We start from the raw sequence: 23,445 nt of genomic DNA, 5'->3' as shown, positions 1-23,445 counted from the left end.
TATCGCCCCAACAATCTGGGTCCTCATTTTACCCACCTCGGAAGGATGGAAGGCTGAGTCAACCCTGAGCCGGTGAGATTTGAACCGCCGAACTGCTGAACTAGCAGTCGGCTGAAGTGGCCTGCAGTACTGCACTCTACCACTGCGCCACCTCGATTCTACCGGAAGGGTTCAAAGGAACGGGGTAAGGGATGAACAATTAAGGGAGGAGTTTCAGAAAGTATTATTCGGTTCTGGGGAAGAAACACCTGGTTCTGTATGTCAATGTGCCTATCTTGGAGGTCTGGCATAACCATCACTGCTGACCAAGATGCCTACAGATCTTACCACATAGCTGAAACTTGGCCTATGTCAAATATGGTGAAAGGTGCATATGAAAGCCAGCATCCCAAGGAAGAAGCAGTTTGGCCTCTTTGCATATACAGGAATTAATTTTGCAGCTCCTTCATTTCTTACTTCCATCCCATCCAACATGATGCAACTCACTGTTATCAAGATTTTCATTTTCCTGCTAATCACGACCAGAAACGTTTCTGTTTCTATTCCGGTGGAAGCTGCTGAATCTTGTGAATTTTAAAAGTTTCCTCACTCACGAATCCAACTAATTTCATATCTAGATTTCAAACGAGAAAGCCTCAAACACTTTCTAATTGGGGAATCAGTAACAATATTTATAACAGACAGGAAAAAAAAAATGAAAGAGTTACGTCATTGCAATCCACTCCCTATAAGAAGTTGGGACATCAAAAGGTGAAAGGACTTTAAAAGGCAGCATCACTCAATCTTCTCACTTCTTATTTAAAGCGGTGAACATTTCAATCTTTCCAAGCCCAGAGTTTCCCTCCAGGACAGCAAATAGATTCTGGTAAAACTTTCTTTTTTTCCTTATGCAGATTGTTGATTTTTGTAGAACAGAAGACAGATAATGTTCTCTCTACTCAGCAACATTTTAAGGTTCTGAAAGCAATTTTAGCTATGAGAGATCGTTGGCTTCTTGATAGATGCCAGCATTGCAATTGTTTGTTTTCATTTAAAGTAGTATTTCTAAACTTGGCATGTTTAAACTTGCACATCCCAGAATAACCTAGCCAGCCTGGCTGGCTAACTGGGGAGTTCTGGGACTTGAAGTCCACACATCCTAAACTTGTCGAATTTGAGAAACACTACTTTTAAAGGAACAAAGATTCCATTTCATTGGAAATACAGGATGTGTTTTTATCTCAGGTTCTGAGACTTTGGCATACAAGGAAATGCTGATTTTGGCATACAAGGAAAAGGGAATAATAATTGAGGAAAATCCTTTGTCAGAGAAGAGGGATAATGGCTCCCCTCTTCAAAACTTCTCCTCTGACAAATGTCCACCAATTATTTATCTAAATTCTTCTATACAGGCATCAGAAATTCATTTATAAGGAGGGAACCTGTTTTTTTTTAAAATTAATTCAAGAAGCTGTGATACTCCTAAAATAGTCTATTAAATGGATGTACGCCAGATTTGTACTAGATTTGAGTTTATTTTGCTTAACCAAAATTCTAGAAAAGAGTTTTAGCTAAAGAATATTCAGTGAATCAGTAGTAAACATCAGTTTATTTTACTGTTGCATACATTGGCTTAATTTTATTGCTCCTGCATCACCCCTCATATGATCTTTAAAAAATAATAATCCATCCCTGTCCTAAAAGGTAAATACTTATTGCAGTGCAGAATTTCTTGCAGAATTTACATGTCTAAATGCCAAATTAAATCAAAAGTTTATTGTTTAAGACCACCAGTGAAGTGAAAATAAAACAGGTAAAAATTGAAACATAAAACTAAAAAGAAATTGGTACACTTTTTCAAGCCCCACAAAAGACTGATCTGTAAAGGCGGTGGGGGGGGGGGAGAGGTAAAACTAGGCAATTTGGAATGATGTGTCCAAAGAGTCGTGGCACGACAAAACCGCGCTCGTCAAAATAGCGGTGATAAAACCGCATCGCTAAAGCCGCAACGTCATCACCGCGACGTCATCACCGCCGCGACAACAGCACGGCGGCAGAAAGCCGATTTAAATTAAGGTAAGGGTTAGGGTTAGGTTTAGGGGTTTGCTTTAGGGTTAGGTTTAGGGTTAGGGTTGGGTTAGGTTAGGGTTAGGTTAGGGTTAGGTTTAGGGTTAGGTTTAGGGTTAGGTTTAGGGTTAGGTTTAGGGTTAGGTTTAGGGTGCTGAGTGCTTCGGAAGGCGCGGATTTGCCCTTCGCGGTTATGTCATCACGGTAGGGTCACGTTTTTCCTTAGCGCTTCGGACGGCATGGATTTGCCCTCCGCACTTATGTCGGCGCGGATAAGGGCTTCGCGGTTTTGTGGTGGAACCCCAAAGAGTGGCCAAGCTTTCTGTCAGATGATTTCTTAAAACAGGATAGATAAAAATAATCTGGAATTCTCTGTAGAAAAAGCAATGAAGGACTGTTTGACTCAAGGACAAACCACAATAGCTTTAAGATTCCACCGTAATAAATGTTTTCAGCTCTTTGGATTGCAACATATTGGGTATCAAATAACAGTATTATATAGAACCTCTCTGAGATTTTATTTTATTTCATAAGGAGTTCAAATCTAGGAGTTCTATGCTTGTTCCTCACTTTCTCCAACTAAGACTTCTCTCACCAAGGTAATCTCAATGTTTTCCAGGAGGGGGTGATATAGAGTAAATGCTCCACTGAGACTCAGTGCTTGTATAAGTATGTGGGAACCACAGACTAGACAACAAACTTGAGTTCAAAGGATGGGTTGAGGGTGGAGTAAGCATCTCAGAAGGAACTTTCCCAAATTTTCAAGATATGTAAAAGTGAGGGACAGGAGAGGTGCTTTCGGACCTGCAAGATTCTGTTAATGTAACCCTAGAATAAAGCTAGTAATAGAGCTAATACCAGAGGTTCCTACTGGTTTGGCCCGATTTGGCCCAACTGGTAGTGGTATGCCGGCCTGGGTCTCAGAACCGGCAGTGACCCAGGCTGGCCACACCCTCGAAACTGGTTCCTTGGTCACCGCCATCTCTACTACCATCTTTTTTTTAGTTCTGCGCGTGCACAGAACAATTTCCATTGAACTGTGCATGTGTGCAAGTTGTGCACGTGAGCGAACCAGCAGTAAGGCGGCTGAAACCCACCCCTGGCTGGTTCCACCACAAATGCGCAAACGACAAAAGCGCGTCTGACTAAACCGCAGTGACAAAACCGCGCCGACAAAACCGCGCCGACGAATGAGCGCTGAAGCGCACGACAACAGCGCGCCGACAGAAGCGCGCTGTAACATAACCCTAAAAATAACCCTAACCCTAACGCTAAACCTAACCCTAAACCTAACCCTAAACCTAAACCTAAACCTAAACCTAAACCTAATCCTAATCCTAATCCTAAACCTTACCTTAACTTAAATCGCGCTTCTGTCGGCGCGCTGTTGTCAGCGCGCTTTTGACATCGTGGTTTTAGCACCGCGGTTTTGTCGGCATGCTTTTGACGTTTGCACTTTTGTCGTGCCACGCCCCTGGCTAGCACCTCTCACTGTGCTTCTTGTTTGAATTGCCTCACAATGCTAACAACAATCTAACACATCTGAAAGTTCCCCTCCCATCCTTTTCCTTCCGGGAAACTAGGGAGGATACCTTCTCAGGTGCTTTCCCAACTCTTATCCCTTCTTCACATTTAAATTTTGTTATCAGACCATCGTCTAAGACTGTAAATCTTTTTCCTGCCTCCCATAGTTTTCTTACATAACACAAACCATTATAGTTCTCTAATCATATATCTGACCTCCTGCCATTGCTGGGTTCCACCAGTCTCTACTGCTGATTCTCTCAGGGGCGCAGCGTGCATGTGCATTCTTGATGTGCACTGCGCATGCATGCGCAGCACTATAAAAATGTGCAGAATCTAAATACAAGATGGCAGGAGAATTGGTTTGGAGGCATGGCAAGCCTGGGTCGCTGCTGGTTCCAGAGACCCATGCCGCCAAGCTGCTACCGGTTCAGCCGAACCGGTCCAAACCAGTAGGAACCTACCACTACCTCCTGCTTATAATTAAAACACAGGTATTTGAAGATAATATTCATATATTAGATTTATATGCCATTCGTCTCCCAGCAATCTAGTGCATCACTTAAACTCATATGAATAGACATAAGACTGCAATATTAGTAAATATCAGTGCACGTCAAATTGTTCTTTTTAACAGGGACAACATCAGAGCAGCTAAGCCCTTTATTCTAATGGTTAGTTACACAATAGCAGTTAGACTTACATACCGCTTCATAGGGCTTTCAGCCCTCTCTAAGCGGTTTACAGAATCAGCATATTAATACATGTTCTCACTTTTAAGATAATATAAACACCCCCACAATCCGGGTCCTCATTTTACCCACCTCGGAAGGATGGAAGGCTGACTCAACCCTGAGCCGGTGAGATTTGAACCGCCGAACTGCAGAACTGCAGTCAGCTGAAGTGGCCTGCAGTACTGCACTCTACCCACTGTGCCACCTCGGCTCTTAATGACGATTTCTTAATAGTTCCCAATTGTTACAACTTTTGTGTGGGTATTCTAGCAATGTCACTCATGATTTATTGGCATCAAACATTTCTCAATCTTCTAAACACTGCTTTTTATATATATAGGTACAAGATGTGGCTCTTATTTTTAGTGTTTTTCGCACTTCAAGGCATTTTATCTTCCTCGGCAATAGTGCTCCAAGCCGGAAATCCTGAAGCATACATGAACGTTGTAAGTTGTCATTGTGTCAGTGGTGGGATATGTCTGGTATGCCCTGGTACGGGCATACTGGTGCTTGCTGGGAGCACCAAGTACTGTTCCAGTACAGTGCTCCGCACACCCGCTCTCCTTATCTCTATTTGAGACGACTGAGGCATTTGCGCATGTGCATGGGGCGTACAGCACCTGCACAACACTCCGCCGAGCAGCTGGAGGGTCGCAGGTGGTGGGTATGCATGTATGTATTGTGCGCATGGACGTGGTGGTCGCCCGGCCTCATTGCAGTGTACCAGTTGCAATGGGAGTCGGAACCCACCACTGAATTGTGTTGAATAAATGTTTAAAACAGGATTTCAAGTTACATATGTATTGAATTCCAGAAAAGCAGAAAACGTTAAAAAAAGAATTAATAACCCCGCCTTGGTTTTGTTTAAGATGTACAGATGTACAGGGAAACAGATGTCTTTTAAAATACTGTTCTCATAACCTACAACAATAAATAACATTCCTGAACAACACTGTTTCTTGACCTTCCCTTCCTCAAAGGGCCGAGGTGGCGCAGTGGTTAGGGTGCAGTACTGCAGGCCACTTCAGCTGACTGTTATCTGCAGTTCAGCGGTTCTAATCTCACCGGCTCAAGGTTGACTCAGCCTTCCATCCTTCCGAGGTGGGTGAAATGAGGACCCGGATTGTTGTTAGGGGCGATATGCTGACTCTGTAAACCGCTTAGAGAGGGCTGAAAGCCCTATGAAGCGGTATATAAATCTAACCGCTATTGCTAAAGGGCTAATAGGAGCTGAAAATGACTAGAAAAAAATACAAATAAATTAAAATAATTATTTATAAATAAATAAAACAAAGTCTTCCCAGGGACTTTAATTTTTTTCCATTATGGATCACTGATCTTCTCGGTTAAAAAGGGCATGGTGTTTTATTGATAGTAGCAATAGCAATAGCACTTATATATCACTTCTATAGTCTTTACAGCTCTCTCTAAGCGGTTTACAGAGTCAGCATCTTGCCCTCAACAATCTGGGTCCTCATTTTACCAACCTCGGAAGGATGGAAGGCTGTGTCAACCTGGAGCCTGGCAAAATTTGAATTGCCAAATTGCAGGCAGCTGGCAGTCAGCAGAAGTAGCCTGCAGCATTGCATTCTAACCACTGTGCTACCGCAGCTTATGAATACATGTTCTCACTTTTAAGATAATATAAACACATGAACTCTTCCAATCCTTTTCACATTTGATCTTCCACATTTAAAAAAAAAAAGGAATCCTTTGGCTATTTCCAGACTTTTTAAAGGTGATTCTACACATTAATAATGCACCAATCGATAGGTAATATAAAAACATGATGCAGTTATCCTGAAATTTCCTTCAACAGAGCGAAATCATTCACCATCAAGGATACCAAGCTGAAGAATATGAAGTAACAACTTCTGATGGTTACATTCTCACGGTTAACAGAATTCCACATGGCAGAAATTCCACATGGAGCCTATGTAAGTAAAAATATATATCAGACTATACATTTTTCATGGGAGATATTTATGAAAAGTTTGTTTAGAAACTTTGGGGAAGGCATATCTTATTCCATTGGAGTAAGCCAACATTAGGTAGCCAATTATTTTCCAATTGACACAACTTTCAAATGTACTTTCAAATTATAGGGTTGGAAGGCAGCATGGAGGGCTTCTAGCCATCACCTTTCCAAGACCAGGAATGGGAGCATAATATCCAGTTCTTTTTGAAGATTTTTGAAGATCAAAGAGATAGAACTTAGAAGTGTACAGAAATTCATTCCTGTGCACATACCTTTACTCCTAGGCATTTGGGATATTTATTCCTGCATTTTTTCAACATTGTGACACACACAGACACACACAAACACACACACACACACACACACACAAGCTCCATCATACATTGCCTTTAATATCCTTTATGCTAACACGTAACCTCTAAACAGATTAGATTTTGGAAATATGATCCTCAAAAGAAAAAATGAATTCCATTTCATGGTAGAGAAAATGTTATTTTGTATTATTAGATAAAGGAATGATAAATAATGGATTGAGCAGAGTGCATCATTAATATAATGACCAATTGATGAACTGTTCCCATGACCCCTTAATGATAAGTACCATTAATTTTATAGATACATGCTACCATTCAGGGATGTGCAGTCACTAGAGGCAGGGGAGGCGTGGCCTCACCAGTCATGAGGAAAAGGAAAGAATTTTAAAGAATTTTTTAAGAAAAATAAGAGCCGAGGTGGCGCAGTGGCTAAATGCAGCACTGCAGGCTACTTCAGCTGACTGCAGTTCTGCAGTTCGGTGGTTCAAATCTCACTGGCTCAAGGTTGACTCAGCCTTCCATCCTTCCGAGGTGGGTAAAATGAGGACCCAGATTGTTGTTGGGGGCAATATGCTGACTCTGTAAACCGCTTAGAGAGGGCTGAAAGCCCTATGAAGCAGTATATAAGTCTAACTGCTATTGCTATTGCTATTGCTATTTTAAAAATAATTAAAGCCAAGGTAGTTGCTGCCAGATTCCAAGTCACAGTGACTTGGAGTCTGCTTAGTGTTAACTATAGGAGGAGGCCAGAGAACTAGGGGCCTCTTTTGCATAAGGAATTTTTTGCCTTTTAAGAGTTAACCAAGGGTTAAAAAGCGAAAAAATTCATATGCAAAGGAGGCAGGTGTTCTCTCGCCTCCTGTAGAAGGCATTTTTAGAGGCTTTTTAGAGTTCTCTGGGAGCAACTAGCTCAGTCTGACTCAGCCTTTCATGAGGGCAGGCAAAAGGAGAGTTGAAATCCTCTCTGAAACAGCTGGAAAAGGTGCGTGTGTGGGGAGGGGGGAGGAATTCAAAAAGTTTGATTGCATGCAGAACCATGTTGCCTTTTCAAACACACACACACACACACACACACACACAGATGGATAAAAGTATATAAGCCCAGCTTCACTGATTACAAGTTTGAAAAGGCAACGTGGCTCCACCTGCAATCAAAGGCTCCGATTGGAAGGCAGCAGGGGAAGGGGGGGGGTATGGCAGAGGAGCTTCTTTCAAGCCTTTGGAAAATATATCCAATCCAACTTCTGTGTTTGTGTTTGTTTGAGAGTGAGTGAGTGAGAGAGAGAGGGATCCAACTTCTCTGTGTGTGTGCGTGTGTCTGTTTGAGAGAGGGGGGAGGGAGGAAGGAGGGGGAGGGAGAAGAAAAAGAATGGGAAAACTTATTTTGCAAGGGGGAAAAATGCTGTCGCTTTAAATCGGAACTGAGCATGCCTGGCTGTGGAATTCTGGGAGTTGAAGTCCACAAGTCTAAAAAGCTGCCTCACCAGCCATAAAGCTGACCACACGTCACTGCTACCATTGACCACGGGAGACTAAAAATCACATACATAATTTGTACATTTCAGCAAATTATGAATATCTTGCTCTGGTTTTGAGCAGCCGTCTAGATTCTAATATAAATTTGGAGATCTGGATGAAGAACTAAGGACCTACGCTGGTACTGAATTTAGGGTTGCTTCATACGCACAAGACAAACAAAATTGGATATCCCACAAAATTTCAGGGACTGGGGTGAACAATAACGATGTTTGTGGTATCTTTTTACAGCAGGAAAACCAGCTGTGCTTTTGCAGCATGGCTTATGTCTGGAAGGAAGGACGTGGGTTGCAAACATGCCCAATCAGAGTCTTGGATTCATGCTAGCAGATGCAGGCTATGATGTCTGGATAGGGAACAACAGAGGCAACTCCTGGTCTCGAAAACATCAATACCTTACAATCCAGCAAGACCAGTATCACGCTTACAGGTGATTTAAAAACAGAATGGATAGACAGCCTCAGGATTTGGAGGGTTTTTTTTTGTTTGCTTTTAATTGCATTTCTTAGACTTAATGTGGAACAGCCTTTTACCAGATTGCACAACACTATTCACAATTCCATGTGATTTAGCTGCATTTCCTATTTCCTTGTTCAAAATGTTATTAAATTTTAAGCCTGTGTTACGAAGGAGGAATGTTTAGCTTTTTACTGTAAAATACAAGATTTAAACATTCAACAGCAAGAATGGAAGAGAATTTTTTTTTGAAAACAATAGTTTGAAAGTTGTTCCTAATTATTTGATATTAATCGACTGATTGTGTTCTCCTTCATTGTGTGAATAACATTGCACGACCCGTGGTTAAAATTAGTAACAAAGAAATTAGGCCGTTCAGATTCTTATTTGTAAAAGCGTACTATAAAGAGAAATCCATCCATTGGATTCATCCATTGACAAACATTGTGATATGGAGATTCAATACATCAAAACATTTTCTAGGAGTTAGGGAAGTGTTGTGAATCAGCAGAAGTTTGCTGTGAGTTGAGTCAGGATGCAGGAATAACAAAGCATCTTTGCAAGGCATGGTTCAATCTATCTACATTAGGTTGAAATTCTATTGCTTGAATTAGAGAGCTCATAAAAACAGGATCAATTATCTCATGCAATGAGCCGAGGTGGCGCAGTGGTTAAATGCAGCACTGCAGGCTACTTCAGCTGACTGCAGTTCTGCAGTTCGGCTGTTCAAATCTCACCGGCTCAGGGTTGACTCAGCCTTCCATCCTTCCGAGGTGGGTAAAATGAGGACCCGGATTGTTGTTGGGGGCGATATGCTGACTCTGTAAACCGCTTAGAGAGGGCTGAAAGCCCTATGAAGCGTTATATAAGTCTAACTGCTATTGCTATTGCTATTGCTAATATGAATTCTCTATTATGTCTTACAGTTTTGATGAAATGGCCAGATATGACCTCCCAGCAATGATTTCTTTTATTGTGGAAAAAACAAGAAATTCCAAGATACATTTAGTGGGATTCTCTCAAGGTGCCACTCTAGGTATATTATAGAAACCACTTCTACACAAACTACATGCAGCTGTAGTTGTATAGCATGTATCCATGACAGAATGGCAAAAGATGGACATGGATGGAGATATTATAAAATTAGAATGACATTAATATATGCTTATTTCATACATGCCTTTAGATATATTGCCTCAGAAATTTGTATTTGTATTTGGTTTATTTGTATGCTGCCCTTCTCCAGGAGGGACTCAGGGTGGCGAACAACTCAGGGGGGAAAGGGAACATAAAACACAATACACATAATTAAAATACACAAAAATCACACAGAAATACCAGTCGAGAGGGGAGGGGAACTCATCAACCCCAGGCCTGCCGACACAGCCAAGTTTTGATGGCTTTCTGGAAGGCCTGGAGAGAGGTGAGGGTCTGGATCTCCGTGGGGAGTTCATTCCAAAGGGCCGGAGCTGCCACAGAGAAGGCCCTCCCCCGGGTGGTAGCCAGGTGGCATTGGCTGGTAGACGGAACCCGGAGGAGGCTAACCCTGTGAGATCTAACGGGTCTATGGGAGGTAATTGGCAGCAGGCGGTCTCTCAAGTACCCAGGTCCAATACCATGAAGGGCTTTATAAGTGACGACTAGCACCTTGAAGCGTATCCGGAGACCAATCGGTAACCAGTGCAGCTCGCGGAGGATAGGTGTAACGTGGGTGTACCGAGGTGCACCCACAATCGCTCGCGCGGCTGCATTCTGGATGAGTTGAAGTCTTCGAATACTCTTCAAAGGCTGCCCCATGTAGAGCGTGTAGAAAACCATGTAGAAAATCCAGGATAAAACAAGTTAATTTCTCTAACACAGGATAAAAGCTTAACCAAGCCTTTCTGATTTGGATTTTAAAATAATCTGCTTTTTAGTCTTCAGGAAGACTCTTAAAAACGTTTTAATGCAACTTTCTGAAATTAAGTAACATTACGTTACTAAAAAGTCAATAAAGTTTTGTGAAATAAAGAAGTTGCTTGTTGCTGAATAGTTCAGTGGAGAGCAACATGTTGCCCACAACTTCCTCAAGTAGCATTAGCAAAACTCCATAACCAACTCATTTTAAAGTGGCCCAAATCTCTTGAGATTGCCAAACAATATTTTACACAAAAAAATGTTCCAGTCTTATGGTATTTAATTATCAGAGTGCCATTGCACAAGGTTTTGAAACTTGTGCAATCTCACCAGTTTTAATTATGTCATAAATTGTGTGTGTGTGTGTGTGTCTGTCTGTCTGTCTGTCTGTCTGTCTGTCTATCTATCTATCTATCTATCTATCTATCTATATCTATCTATCTATCTATCTATCTATCTATCTATCTATCTATCTATCTATCTATCTATATATATATATATATATATATATATATATATCAGTGGTGGGTTCTGGATCCTGTTGCAACCAGTACAGTGCAATGGGATCTGGCGTCCTCCACATGCATGTGTGCAGCACATGCACACCCATGCATACACACACGCATACGTCCCTACCTACGTGATGCCACTGTGACGCTCCAGCTGCTCAGTGGAGCATCGCGCAGGCACCGCACCTATCTCCCTGGCTCAGCTGATAAAGGAGGAGAACCTGTGGCTTAGTGGCTAACACAACCACCTAATATGCAATACAGCACAGGTTCAAATCCCAGTAAGGACTTGGCTAGCTGATGAGAGCTAAATAGCTTGAAATAGAGCTATACTAGTCTCCCTTTATTTATTTATCAGCACAAATACAACACACACACACACACACACACGCACACACACACACAGGCAATGTTACATAATAGTATTTGCTGCCTGAAAAGATTGCTGATTCTAGAATAGTTGAATTACTTTGGAGTGGTTTTGAAATAAGTGATAGATTGCGTTCAGATGGCTTATTTCCATTTTTAAAAAATTCTTCCAGAGATTGTGCTATAAGCAGATCTGTTCATTGAATGCCATTGATTCCTTGGCAGAAGAAATGCAAGCTAATATTTGTCCAATTCTAAAGGATGAGAGGATCGTGTCATTAATGAGTAAAAATCCCCTTGCCTTTCTAGATTAGGCATGTGATCATATTGCAATATTCCATGTTTCATTCGCCTTTTTTTGTCCTAAGTATTTGTAATTTGAAAATCCTGCATATGAACATTAGTTTGGATCAGGAATCTATCCCCCCTCCTCCCAAGTAAATCTCTCCTGGTTCTTTTACTTCTATTAATTGTGCTTAAGAGTTTCACCTAAAATATGGACTCTGAAAAATGTGGGTTTTTAAGGTCAATGTTTTGGGTTTGTATTCTCAGGTTTGATTGCACTGTCATCCATGCCACATGTGGCTGAAAAGATAAAAATGTTCCATGCCTTGGCTCCAGCAACCACAGTAAAGAATTCCAAATCTCCAATAACCAAATTACTATTCCTGCCAGATGCTACAATAAAGGTATTTGACATACAATGTGATGGTAGTAGCAAAGATGAGGATTTCAATTATTTAATTATTGTTTCCCTATAACACATTGATTCAACTCTGGGTACATAACTTTTTGATTTTGGACTGCTTTAATATCTGTTGTCTGGGGGAATCCCTGCTACATATGCAGTGGAGTACCCCAAGGCTCTGTTTTAGGCCCACTACTCTTCAACATCTTCATCAATGATTTGGATGAGGGGATAAATGGGGAACTCATCAAATTTGCAGATGACACCAAGCTGGCAGGAATAGCCAACACTCCAGAGGACAGGCTTAAGATACAAAAGGATCTTGACAAACTTGAACATTGGGCACTATCAAATAAAATGAAATTCAATGGTGAAAAGAGTCAGGTTTTACATTTAGGCAACAAAAACAAAATGCACAGGTACAGTATAGGTGGTACCTTGCTCAACAGTAGTAACTGTGAAAGGGATCTTGGAGTCCTAGTGGACAACCATTTAAATATGAGCCAGCAGTTTGCAGCAGCTGCCAAAAAAGCCAGCACAGTTCTAGGCTACATAAACAGAGGGATAGAATTAAGATCACGTGAAGTGTTAATACCACTTTATAATGCGTTGGTAAGGCCACACTTGGAATACTGCATTCAGTTTTGGTCACCACGATGTAGAAAAGATGTGGAGACTCTAGAAAGAGTTCAGAGAAGAGCAACAAAGATGATTAGGGGACTGGAGACTAAAACATATGAAGAACATTTGCAGGAACTGGGTATGTCTAGTTTAATGAAAAGAAATACTAGGGGAGACATGATAGCAGTGTTCCAATATCTCAGGGGTTGCCACAAAGAAGAGGAAGTCAAACTATTCTCCAAAGCACCTGAGGGTAGAACAAGAAGCAATGGGTGGAAACTAATCAAGGAGAGAAGCAATTTAGAACTGAGGAGAAACTTCCTGACAGTTAGAACAATTAATCAGTGGAACAACTTGCCTCCAGAAGTTGTGAATGCTCCAACACTGGAAGTTTTAAAGAAAATGTTGGATAGCCATTTGTCTTAAATGGTATAGGGTTTCCTGCCTAGGCAGGGGGTTGGACTAGAAGACCTCCCAGGTCCCTTCCAACTCTGCTATTGTGTTGTATTGAATGATCCTTCGATATTGGACCATTTATCGCCCAATCTTTCTTCTAGAAATACTTACTAGCCAAAAACTAAAATGTGGGGATGCATTTTAATACACTATCCTATGCTTCTGCTGATCTGAACTTTCTTGAAATACAATATTGAAATAGATGGGCCAGTATTAAGAATTAACCAACATCAAGAGCTGAGGTGGCGCAGTGGTTAGAGTGCAGCACTGCAGGCTACTTCAGCTGACTGCAGTTCTGCAGTTCGGCGGTTCAAATCTCACCGGCTCAGGGTTGACTCAGCCTTCCATCCTTCCGAGGTGGGTAAAATGAGGACCCGGATTGTTGTTGGGGGCAATATGCTGACTCTGTAAACCGCTTAGAGAGGGCTGAAAGCCCTATGAAGCGGTATATAAGTCTAACTGCTATTGCTATAAGAGTTAGCTACTAACATTGGAATGGCGACCCATTTTTTAAAGTTCACATCTGACTACACTTTTCTCTAATTTTTCATTTGCTGACTATTTTGAAGAAACAAAATTTACTTGTCATGGAAAATGTACACGGTTCCAGATTTTGCACTACAGCAAATAAATATTATATTTATTGAGGAAAAATATGCGGGAAAGAGTTATAAAATGCTTTAATATGAGGGAACCTCGCAAAAATGCTAGAGCTTTAAAATGTTTCTCTTTTAAGAAAGGGGAACCAAAATACACCAAATTCTCAAGGCCGAGCGACCAAATTTAGTGCATCTACAGAAATAGCAATAGCAATAGCAGTAGACTTATATACCGCTTCATAGGGCTTTCAGCCCTCTCTAAGCGGTTTACAGAGAGTCAGCATATTGCCCCCAACAATCTGGGTCCTCATTTTACCCACCTCGGAAGGATGGAAGGCTGAGTCAACCCTGAGCCGGTGAGATTTGAACCGCTGAACTGCTGATCTAGCAGTAGCCTGCAGTGCTGCATTTAACCACTGCGCCACCTCGGCTCTGGGAATGGGAAACTGACAAAAACCAACACAATAATAACCCACTAACAAACCGTAGATGCAAACAGCTTTTCTCTTAAAAAAGAAGAAGAGCATCCTATGCTCATATGGAAAGTGGATAGCTTTTTGTTATCCGTGTTGCAAGTGGCTCTTGCCTAAGTAGGCTGGAAATCTGATTTGTTTATTTGGCCTAGATGGTATTCTTCCTCCTCCGCGGAATAATCTGGTATTGTGAGGTAGATCAGGGGTGGGAGAATTATCCTGCTGATAAGATCATTGCAAAAGCAGCCTTTCTCCTAGAAGAACCTGGCAGCCCTTGCCTCCCAAGCTTTGAATAAGTCCTCTTGCTTGTCCTGAGGAGGAGAAAAACAAGGTCAGTGGAATTACTGAGCACCAAAGAGCTATTATGAAGAACATCCAGTCCTTAAGTGTCCTTTGACAGTTTAGTTTAGTTTAAAGTTTATTTATAGGCCGCCCTTTTCCCTGGGGGGACTCAGGGCGGCTTACAACTCATGGGGAAGGGGATACAAACAGTGACACATAAGAACAATACATAATTAAAATAGAACACAACATTCATACCATTCGGGTGGGGACGAATTACAGTCTTTAACCCCAGGCCTGATGGGATAGCCAGATTTTAAGGGCTGTACGGAAGGTCTGGAGAGTGGTGAGGGTACGAATCTCCACGGGGAGATCGTTCCAAAGGGTCGGAGCTACTACTGAGAAGGCTCTCCTCCGCGTAGTTGCCAGTCGACACTGACTGGCAGATGGGACTCGGAGGAGGCCTAATCTGTGTGATCTAATTGGTCGCGAGGAGGTAATTGGCAGGAGGCGGTCTCTCAAGTATCCAGATCCACTACCATGAAGGGCTTTATGGGTGGTAAGTAGCACCTTGAAGCGCACCCGGAGATCGACAGGTAGCCAGCGCAGCTCGCGGAGGATAGGTGTTATGTGGGTGAACCAAGGAGCACCCACGATCGCTCGCGCGGCCGCATTCTGGACTAGCTGAAGTCGCCAGATGCTCTTCAAGGGCAGCCCCATGTAGAGCACGTTGCAGTATTCCAGCCTAGAGGTCACAAGGGCACGAGTGACTGTTGTGAGAGCCTCCCGGTTCAGGTAGGGTCGCAACTGGTGCACCAGGCGAACCTGGCCAAATGCCCCCCTGGTCACAGCTGACAAATGGTGGTCAAATGTCAGCTGTGGGTCCAGGAGGACTCCCAAGTTGCGAACCCTGTCTGAGGGGTGTAGTGTTTGACCCCCCAGCCTGAGTGATGGAACACTTGCCAAATTAGTGGGAGGGAAACACAACAGCCACTCGGTTTTATCCGGGTTGAGCACAAGCTTGTTAGCCCTCATCCAGTCCCTAACAGCCTCAAGGCCCCGTTTCATCACATCCACCGCTTCATTGAGACAGCAGCCTTAAGAGGTAGTCCAGATAGGAAGTGCAACCAGATGGACTAGTTCTATGGTTAAATTAACAGAATCTTATAAGTCTGAAGCAAGGCTGCGTTCCGGCTGCTGCTGCTACCAGTTTGCTCATGGATGCACCGTGCGTGCGCATCATGTGCGCGTACATGCTCGATGTGTGCTGCGAGTACATGCGCATAACTAAAAATGCTTCTGTGCAAGCACAGAAGCCAAAAAACAAGATGGCGGCGCCTATGGAATCCACCTCCCATCACCTTTACAAGGAATTAGATAAAGTCCCTTCCAACATGCTTGGCATGCCCACATTCCTTTTGTGGGTCCAGCTGTCTCTTATCTGTTCCCCTGGATGAGGGTCTTCCCCCACGTCACTCCCAGGTACCCTATCACAGAATGTTGACGGTCCTTTCAGTCTGGTGCTGACTGTGTTCACCATACAGAAACAGCTTTCTTTCAGGAAATGAAAGGAAAAATGCACTTTTGGAAGGGGCCTTTCAATTTCTCCACCTGAAATCACGAAAGGGGAAGGTGCGTTCACTTAATTATTTCTAAATAATCGACTGCAGTGATTTGCATGGTTAGAGTGAAACCTGGCATTGGGTATTTCTCTCACGCCCAGCTCTTCCAAAGCTCTTTGCTTTGAAAGAAAGTTCTCACGCTCCCATCCTCATCAATAGGAGAAGCCAAACTCTAGAACAGGGGTAAAACCAGAGGTGGGTTCCTACCAGTTCGCACCTATTCGGTAGAACCGCTTCGTCAAATCTACCGAACCGGTTAGAAGAGGTTCCACCAGTGGACCCGGAAAGCAGGCCACACCTGCAGAAGAAGTTCCAAAATTTTTTGAAACCCACCACTGGTCCTTGGATATGATTACTCTACACTATCATGCTCGTATTTATAAAACTCAGTGCCTCTGTGAAAGGTAAGGATGACTACTGCGTTTGTGGTGCAATCAGAACATTGCGGGTGTTGAAGTTGTTTTAACGCAAACCAAAGATGCCTTTTAAAAAACAAGTTTACATCCTATTCTTATGCATGCCAGTGCTGTGTGTGGGGTAATTTAAGGTGGTTCTGACAAGTGTCATCGGCATCTTCGTATCCGGTCACATGGGCGGCAAGCCACTCCCATCCGGTCACATGGGCGGCAAGCCACTCCCACAAAGAAGGCCACACCCACAGAGTAGGTTCGAACAAATTTTGAAACCCACCACTGGGTAAAACTCAATTTCATTGAGAGCCGCATCATGTGTTTGACCTCGAAGGCTGGGGTGGGCGTGGCCAGATTGACATTACTCATGTCGGGGGGAACCTGTGGTGCCCTGAGAACTCTGCCAGCAAAAACAGTCTCCCGAGCTACATTTTCAGCCACGATGGCCTCCTGCTACTCTCTGCCAGTGAAAACAGAGTTCTCTTTTTGCTGGTAAAGAGTGCCAGGAGGCCATCGTGGCTGAAAACGGAGCCTGGGAGGACCGCATGCAGCCCTCCCAAGCTATATATTTGCTGGCAGGGGCACCACGGGCTGGTCCTTTGCTATTCCTAGAATGGCCCCATGTGCCATATCTAAGCACCCCATGGGCCGGATCTAACCCCTGGACCTTGAATTTGACATCTCTGCTCTAGAACAGGTGGCGCAGTGGTTAGAGTGCAGCACTGCAGGCTATTTCAGCTGACTGCAGTTCTGCAGTTCGGCTGTTCAAATCTCACCGGCTCAGGGTTGACTCAGCCTTCCATCCTTCCGAGGTGGGTAAAATGAGGACCCGGATTGTTGTTGGGGGCGATATGCTGACTCTGTAAACCGCTTAGAGAGGGCTGAAAGCCCTATGAAGCGGTATATAAGTCTAACTGCTATTGCTATTGCTAACGTTAATAGATCCATTCATCCATATTGATGCAACTATATATAATATCAATATATTTACAGGGTTTTTTGGGCAGAAGGGATTTTCTACTGAGAAATGAGATTTTGAGAAAAATGGTCATCTGGACATGCCGCTCCAAAATTTACAACCGACTCTGCGCCAACTTTATTTCATTAATTGGAGGAGATAATCAGAAGAATCTAAATTTGGTATGTGCCGAGAAAGATGTATTTTAGCTGTCTGAAAGTTCTTCAGAACATCTCACGGAGATTAAAAAACTAACTGTTTTCAAAAACTAACTGTTTTCATGAACTTTCCTGTCTTACACAATGGGAACTGAGCTATCTTAATTAACAGGCAGCACAAACTTCATCGCAGCTTTAGCAATCTTGTACATTTATAATGAATATATTCCGCAAGAGTGGCTCCTTCTATTTTGCCCCTTACACAATTCATACAGGAGGAAGGAGAAAAGCTTTACCGTAAGCTCAACTGAACGGAACTAAACTACGTTAATAAACTAAGCTGCAGCTCAGGAGCATAACTATTCCATGTATCACCATTAAGAAAATTACTTCACTGCTCCATTTCAGTAATCAAAATATCTGTTGCAGAGCCGCACGGATGTCTACTTGTCATACTTCCCCGATTCAACATCCGTTCAAAATGTACTCCACTGGGGACAGGTAAAGTATCTCAAAATCCAATATCGTTTTCCAGAATTTTGCATGATTATAAAAAGAGTCACGATGGTTGCAGTGGTTAGAATACAGTACTGCAGGATACTTCTGCTGAGTACCGGCTGACTGCAATTTGCCAGTTCGAATCTCACCAGGCTCAAGGTTGACTCAGCCTTCCATCCTTCTGAGGTCGGTAAAATGAGGACCCAGATTTTTGGGGTCAATATGCTATCCCTGTAAACTTCTTAGAGAGGGCTGTAAAAGCTTTGTAAAGTGGTATATAAGTCTAAGTGCTACTGCTGTTAAACTTTACAGGAACTGTAAAGGCCTCAACTTAGGGAAGGAGAAATAAGTTTGTTTTGTGAGGTGCCAGGAGCTGCCATGGAGTATACTTTCCAGGACAGCCTCACAGGCCAGATCAAAGCACCTCATGGGCCAGATCCAGCCCTCTGGGACTTGAGTTTGACACCCCTGCATTAGAGCATTATTGATGTCACTTGTAAGAGAAAGTTTTACTGATCTTGGGTCTGCCTAAATTAAGGTGAGCAGATTTTCAGATTGGTAAAGAGGGACACCTTTGACTGGGGGGGGGGTTGACTAAAAATTTTATACGGAGCAACAAAAATTTTCATACAATGCAAAAATAGTATTGTGATATTTTTTTTATTTCAACATAACTACAATTTACAAAATATAAATTGTAACTGTTGCCAAACATCAAAATTTTGATGACATGACCATGAGGATGCTGCAATGGTCGCTAAGTGTGAAAATGGTCGCTAAGTGTGAAAAATGATCATCAGTCACTTTTTTCAATGCCCTTGTAACTTTGGTCACTAAATGAACTGTTTGAAAGCTAAGGCTAGCTTGCATTATAATGCCTTATGCTAGCTTACACTTTCAAGAGAGAGAAGTTAAACTCTTTTTGAACACGCAGCGGGACACGGGAAAAATTTTGAAAAATCGTGACTGTCCCGCCAAAAGTGGGATGTCTGGTCACCTTAGCCTAAATTCTTTGCTCAGTGTTTAAACCTATACTTTCAGTGGGCATGTGTTTAGTATAATAAAACACCAGAATTTGGGATCATTTATAATTCCCTTCCTCCCTTTCCCTCTCTCTTTCTCTCTCTCTCTCTCTCTCTCCTCCTCCCTCCCTCCTTCTCTCCCTTCCTCCCTCTCCCTCCCTCCTTCTCCCTCTGTCCCCTATCTCTCTTTCTCTCTACCTCTCCTCCTCCTTCCCTTACCTCCTCGCTCTTTCTAAAATCTAGATATGCAAAACAGGACAATTTAGAGCTTTTGATTATGGGGATGGAAACAAGGAGAGATACAATCAGGTAAGATTTATCTGACAGAGTTCTCTGTCTCTTCAGCAAGTACAACAGGAGCTTGTAAATGACCGTGTTGTCCTTGACTAGCTGAAACTGCTTTTGTGCATAAGAGCCAAAATGGCGCAGTGGTTAGGGTGCAGTACTGCAGGCCACTTCAGCTGTTATCTGCAGTTCAGTGGTTCTAATCTCACCGGCTCAAGGTTGACTCAGCCTTCATCCTTCCGAGGTGGGTGAAATGAGGACCCAGACTGTGGGGGCGATATGCTGACTCTGTAAACCGCTTAGAGAGGGCTGAAAGCCCTATGAAGCAGTATATAAGTCTAACTGCTATTGCTATTGCTACTAAGAAACAAAATGATGGCAACTCATGTACAACACAATATACAGAGTTTGGTGCATAGCTATTAAAACCCAACAGTCCCTGAGGAGCCAAGCATTCACAGCCAAAGGATCAATTTGTTTCCCTTTTTGCATAATTCTTTGAAAATGTCTCAAGCTGCTTTCACCCCAATGAACTCCAGGCAAGCATGTTATCTCTGCAGATCAGAGTCTTGCTGTGGAGATCAAAGTCTATCATAATTTATATGATACCCATTTATTTAATATGAATTTTTATTCATCTGATTTGGTTGCCCTACAACTCCAATCGATTCCAGCCGCTCACAGCAAAATAACAAAATAATATGAAGCCAGACTGGAACATGAAGCAATAAACAGAATGGTGCTTCCAGTCAATAATACCAAGCATATCATGCACCCAAAAAGGGACTCTAATCATCTTAGTCTGAGCTGTGGTATGCGCATATCTGAGATGTGGTGGCTCTGTGGTTAGAATGCAGTACTGCAGGCTACTTCTGCTGACTGCTGGCTGCCGACTGCCAGCAATTTGGCAATTCAGTTCTCACCGGTTCAAGGACTCAGGCTTTCATAGCAATAGCAATAGCAGTTAGACTTATATACCGCTTCATAGGGCTTTCAGCCCTCTCTAAGTGGTTTACAGAGTCAGCATATTGCCCCCAACAACAATCCGGGTCCTCATTTTACCCACCTTGGAAGGATGGAAGGCTGAGTCAACCCTGAGCCGGTGAGATTTGAACAGCCGAACTGCAGAACTGCAGTCAGCTGAAGTGGCCTGCAGTACTGCACCCTAACCACTGCGCCACCTCATTCTTCCAAGGTCAGTAAAATGAGGACCCAGATTGTTGGCAGCAGTATGCTGATTGTGTAAACTGCTTAGAGGGAACTGTAAAGTACTGTGAAATGCAGAGATGGGTTGCTCCCAGTTTGGCCAAACTGGTAGTGGTTTTTTGGTCTGGGTCACTGCCTGTTCTGCGACCTAGTTCCCTGTTCCCTGCTGTCATTGGTGGCAGAGCCGAGGTGGCGCAGTGGGTAGAGTGCAGTACTGCAGGTCACTTCAGCTGACTGCTATCTGCAGTTCGGCGGTTCAAATCTCACCGGCTCAAGGTTGACTCAGCCTTCCATCCTTCCGAGGTGGGTAAAATGAGGACCCAGATTGTTGTTGGGGGCGATATGCTGACTCTGTAAACCGCTTAGAGAGGGCTGAAAGCCCTATGAATAGCAATAGCAATAGCAGTAGACTTATATACCGCTTCATAGGCCTTTCAGGCCTCTCTAAGCGGTTTACAGAGAGTCAGCATATTGCCCCCAACAATCTGGGTCCTCATTTTACCCACCTCGGAAGGATGGAAGGCTGAGTCAACCCTGAGCCGGTGAGATTTGAACCGCTGACCTGCTGATCTAGCAGTAGCCTGCAGTGCTGCATTTAACCACTGCGCCACCTTGGCTATGAAGCGGTAGATAAGTCTAACTGCTATTGCTATGCTGTTTTGTAGTGCACGTGTATGTGTGCAGTTCACTGTAAATTGTTCTGCGCCTGTGTGAAGAACAATTTACATTGAACTGTGTGCTTGCGCAAAGCAAAGCTCCCAGTAGTAAAATTGGGAGCAACCCACCTCTGGTAAAACGGTACATAAGCCTTGATATTGCTATTAGTTGAACGTCTGGAAGAAGGATAGGTCTTTAAGGCCCTCTGGAGGGTGACTAAAATAATTATTGTTTCATTCTTGTTTTCTCAGGATAACTCACTCACTGTGCAAAGATTTCTAGCACTGTAAATATTTATTTATTTATTTATTTATTATCAAAATTTATATGCCGCCCAATCCCGAAGGACTCCAGGCGGCTTACAAAAAAAGAGAGAAAAAAGAGGAAAAAAAGGCGCAACACCACATACATTCATTCTAATCAGGGCTGGACCTTAACAACGAGGTCAACAGCCCCAGGCCTGCCGAAATAGCCAGGTTTTCACAGCTTTCCTGAAGGCCATGAGAGTGGGTAAGGTCCGGATCTCTGGGGGTAGCTGATTCCAAAGAGTCGGAGCAGCCACAGAGAAGGCTCTCCTCTGGGGTCCTGCCATCCGACACTGTCTGGCTGACGGCATCTGAAGGAGGCCCAATCTGTGGGATCTTACTGGCCGCTGGGAGGTATGTGGCAGTAGGCGGTCTCGAAGGTACGCTGGCCCTAAGCCATGTAGGGCTTTAAAGGTAATAACCAACACCTTGAATTGCGTCCGGAGACCAATTGGTAGCCAGTGCAGCTCACGGAGGACAGGTGTAACGTGGGCGTACCTCGGTGCACCCAATATCACTCGCGCGGCTGCATTCTGGACTAACTTGAGTACTTGAGAGACCGCCTTCTGCCGATTACCTCCCTCCGACCGATAAGAACGCACAAACTGGGCCTCCTCCGAATCCCATCCGCCAGTCAATGTCGACTGGCGACTACACGGAGGAGAGCCTTTTCTGTTGCAGCTCCGACCCTGTGGAACGATCTCCCCGTCGAGATACGCACCCTCACCACCGTCCAGGCCTTCCCCGCAGCCCTCAAGACCTGGCTATCCCAACAGGCCTGGGGATAAGCCTCTAATTTGCCCCACCTGAGTGTTGCATGTTGAATGCAAGTTGTGTTTTTATTATTTTATTTTGTTCACATATTGTTTATTTTGAATTGCACCCCCTCCCTAATGATTGTAAGCCGCCCTGAGTCCCCTCAGGGAAAAGGGCGGCCTATAAATCCTAATAAAATACTAAAATACTAAAATACTAACTGTAGTCTCCGAACGCTTTTCAAGGGTAGCCCCATGTAGAGCACGTTGCAATAATCCAGCCTTGAGGTGACAAGGTAACTCAATTACCATGATCAAATATTAAGATATTCACCTCCTCTTGCACCTAGAAAGATTCATGCTAATTTCTCAATAGGAAGTTTGTATTTAATATGATATTTTGTGTGCAAAACCTTTCAGTTGGTTTATTTTTGTCTTTTTAGGATGAGCCGCCATCTTACAAAGTAGAACGCATTACAGTACCAATAAGTATATGGTATGGAGAGAGGGACACGTTAGTGACTCCCGACAGTGTCAAAGCATTAATTAACCGGCTCCGTAGTGTTGTCTACAAAGCTAGCTTATCTGATTGGACTCACTGTGATTTTATTTTGGGCCTTGATGCTTCTAAGAGAGTTTACAGTCCTCTTATTAAATTGATATCCTTACATACATAATGCTGTAAATTTGAAAAAAAAAAAAAACTACTGGATTTTTTGGAGTATAAGATGCACCAAGATTTTGAAGAAGCAAATTTTTAAAAAAAATTGGACTCAGCAGACCTTCCAAAAATCCCATGCATATCCTTTAGGAGGCTTATAGATTGCCGGCTTATAGAGCTGAGGTGGCGCAGTGGTTAAATGCAGCGCTGCAGGCTACTTCAGCTGACTGCAGTTCTGCAGTTCGGCTGTTCAAATCTCACCGGCTCAAGGTTGACTCAGCCTTCCATCCTTCCGAGGCGGGTAAAATGAGGACCCAGATTGTTGTTGGGGGCAATATGCTGACTCTGTAAACCGCTTAGAGAGGGCTGAAAGCCCTATGAAGCGGTATATAAGTCTAACTGCTATTGCTATTGCTCCTGGTGGCTG

General features: G+C 43.3%; 1 protein-coding gene across 1 annotated transcript; it reads left to right on the top strand.

Moving 5' to 3' along the window:
* Positions 1-819: 819 nt before the first annotated feature.
* LOC148042443 (lipase member M-like) lies at positions 820-23,157 on the top strand. The gene is made up of 10 exons (XM_087701919.1): positions 820-865; positions 4,645-4,750; positions 6,124-6,241; positions 8,364-8,562; positions 9,515-9,624; positions 11,915-12,051; positions 17,507-17,653; positions 18,059-18,130; positions 19,393-19,458; positions 22,801-23,157. The coding sequence occupies exons 2-10, from the start codon at positions 4,652-4,654 to the stop codon at positions 23,032-23,034; spliced, it is 1,182 nt and encodes a 393-aa protein (XP_087558045.1). The 5' UTR covers positions 820-865; positions 4,645-4,651; the 3' UTR covers positions 23,035-23,157.
* The last annotated feature ends 288 nt before the right edge of the window (positions 23,158-23,445 follow it).

This window comes from Thamnophis sirtalis, unplaced genomic scaffold (genome assembly GCF_051295495.1).
Source record: "Thamnophis sirtalis isolate CommonGarterSnake01/CBP01778 unplaced genomic scaffold, rThaSir2_p1.2 scaffold_15, whole genome shotgun sequence".
NCBI classification, from domain to species: Eukaryota; Metazoa; Chordata; class Lepidosauria; order Squamata; family Natricidae; genus Thamnophis; species Thamnophis sirtalis.
Note: the sequence above shows the minus strand (reverse complement) of the source record. Positions and strands in the feature narration are given on the sequence as shown.

What these genes read in the sequence shown, in the direction of transcription:
- LOC148042443 (XM_087701919.1), top strand. Translation starts at nt 4,652, where the DNA reads ATGTGGCTCTTATTTTTAGTGTTTTTCGCACTTCAAGGCATTTTATCT. An exon ending in CTGAAGCATACATGAACGTT is followed by an intron (nt 4,751 to 6,123) that starts GTAAGTTGTCAT and finishes TTCCTTCAACAG; the next exon opens with AGCGAAATCATTCACCATCA. An exon ending in ATCAGAAGAATCTAAATTTG is followed by an intron (nt 17,654 to 18,058) that starts GTATGTGCCGAG and finishes TATCTGTTGCAG; the next exon opens with AGCCGCACGGATGTCTACTT.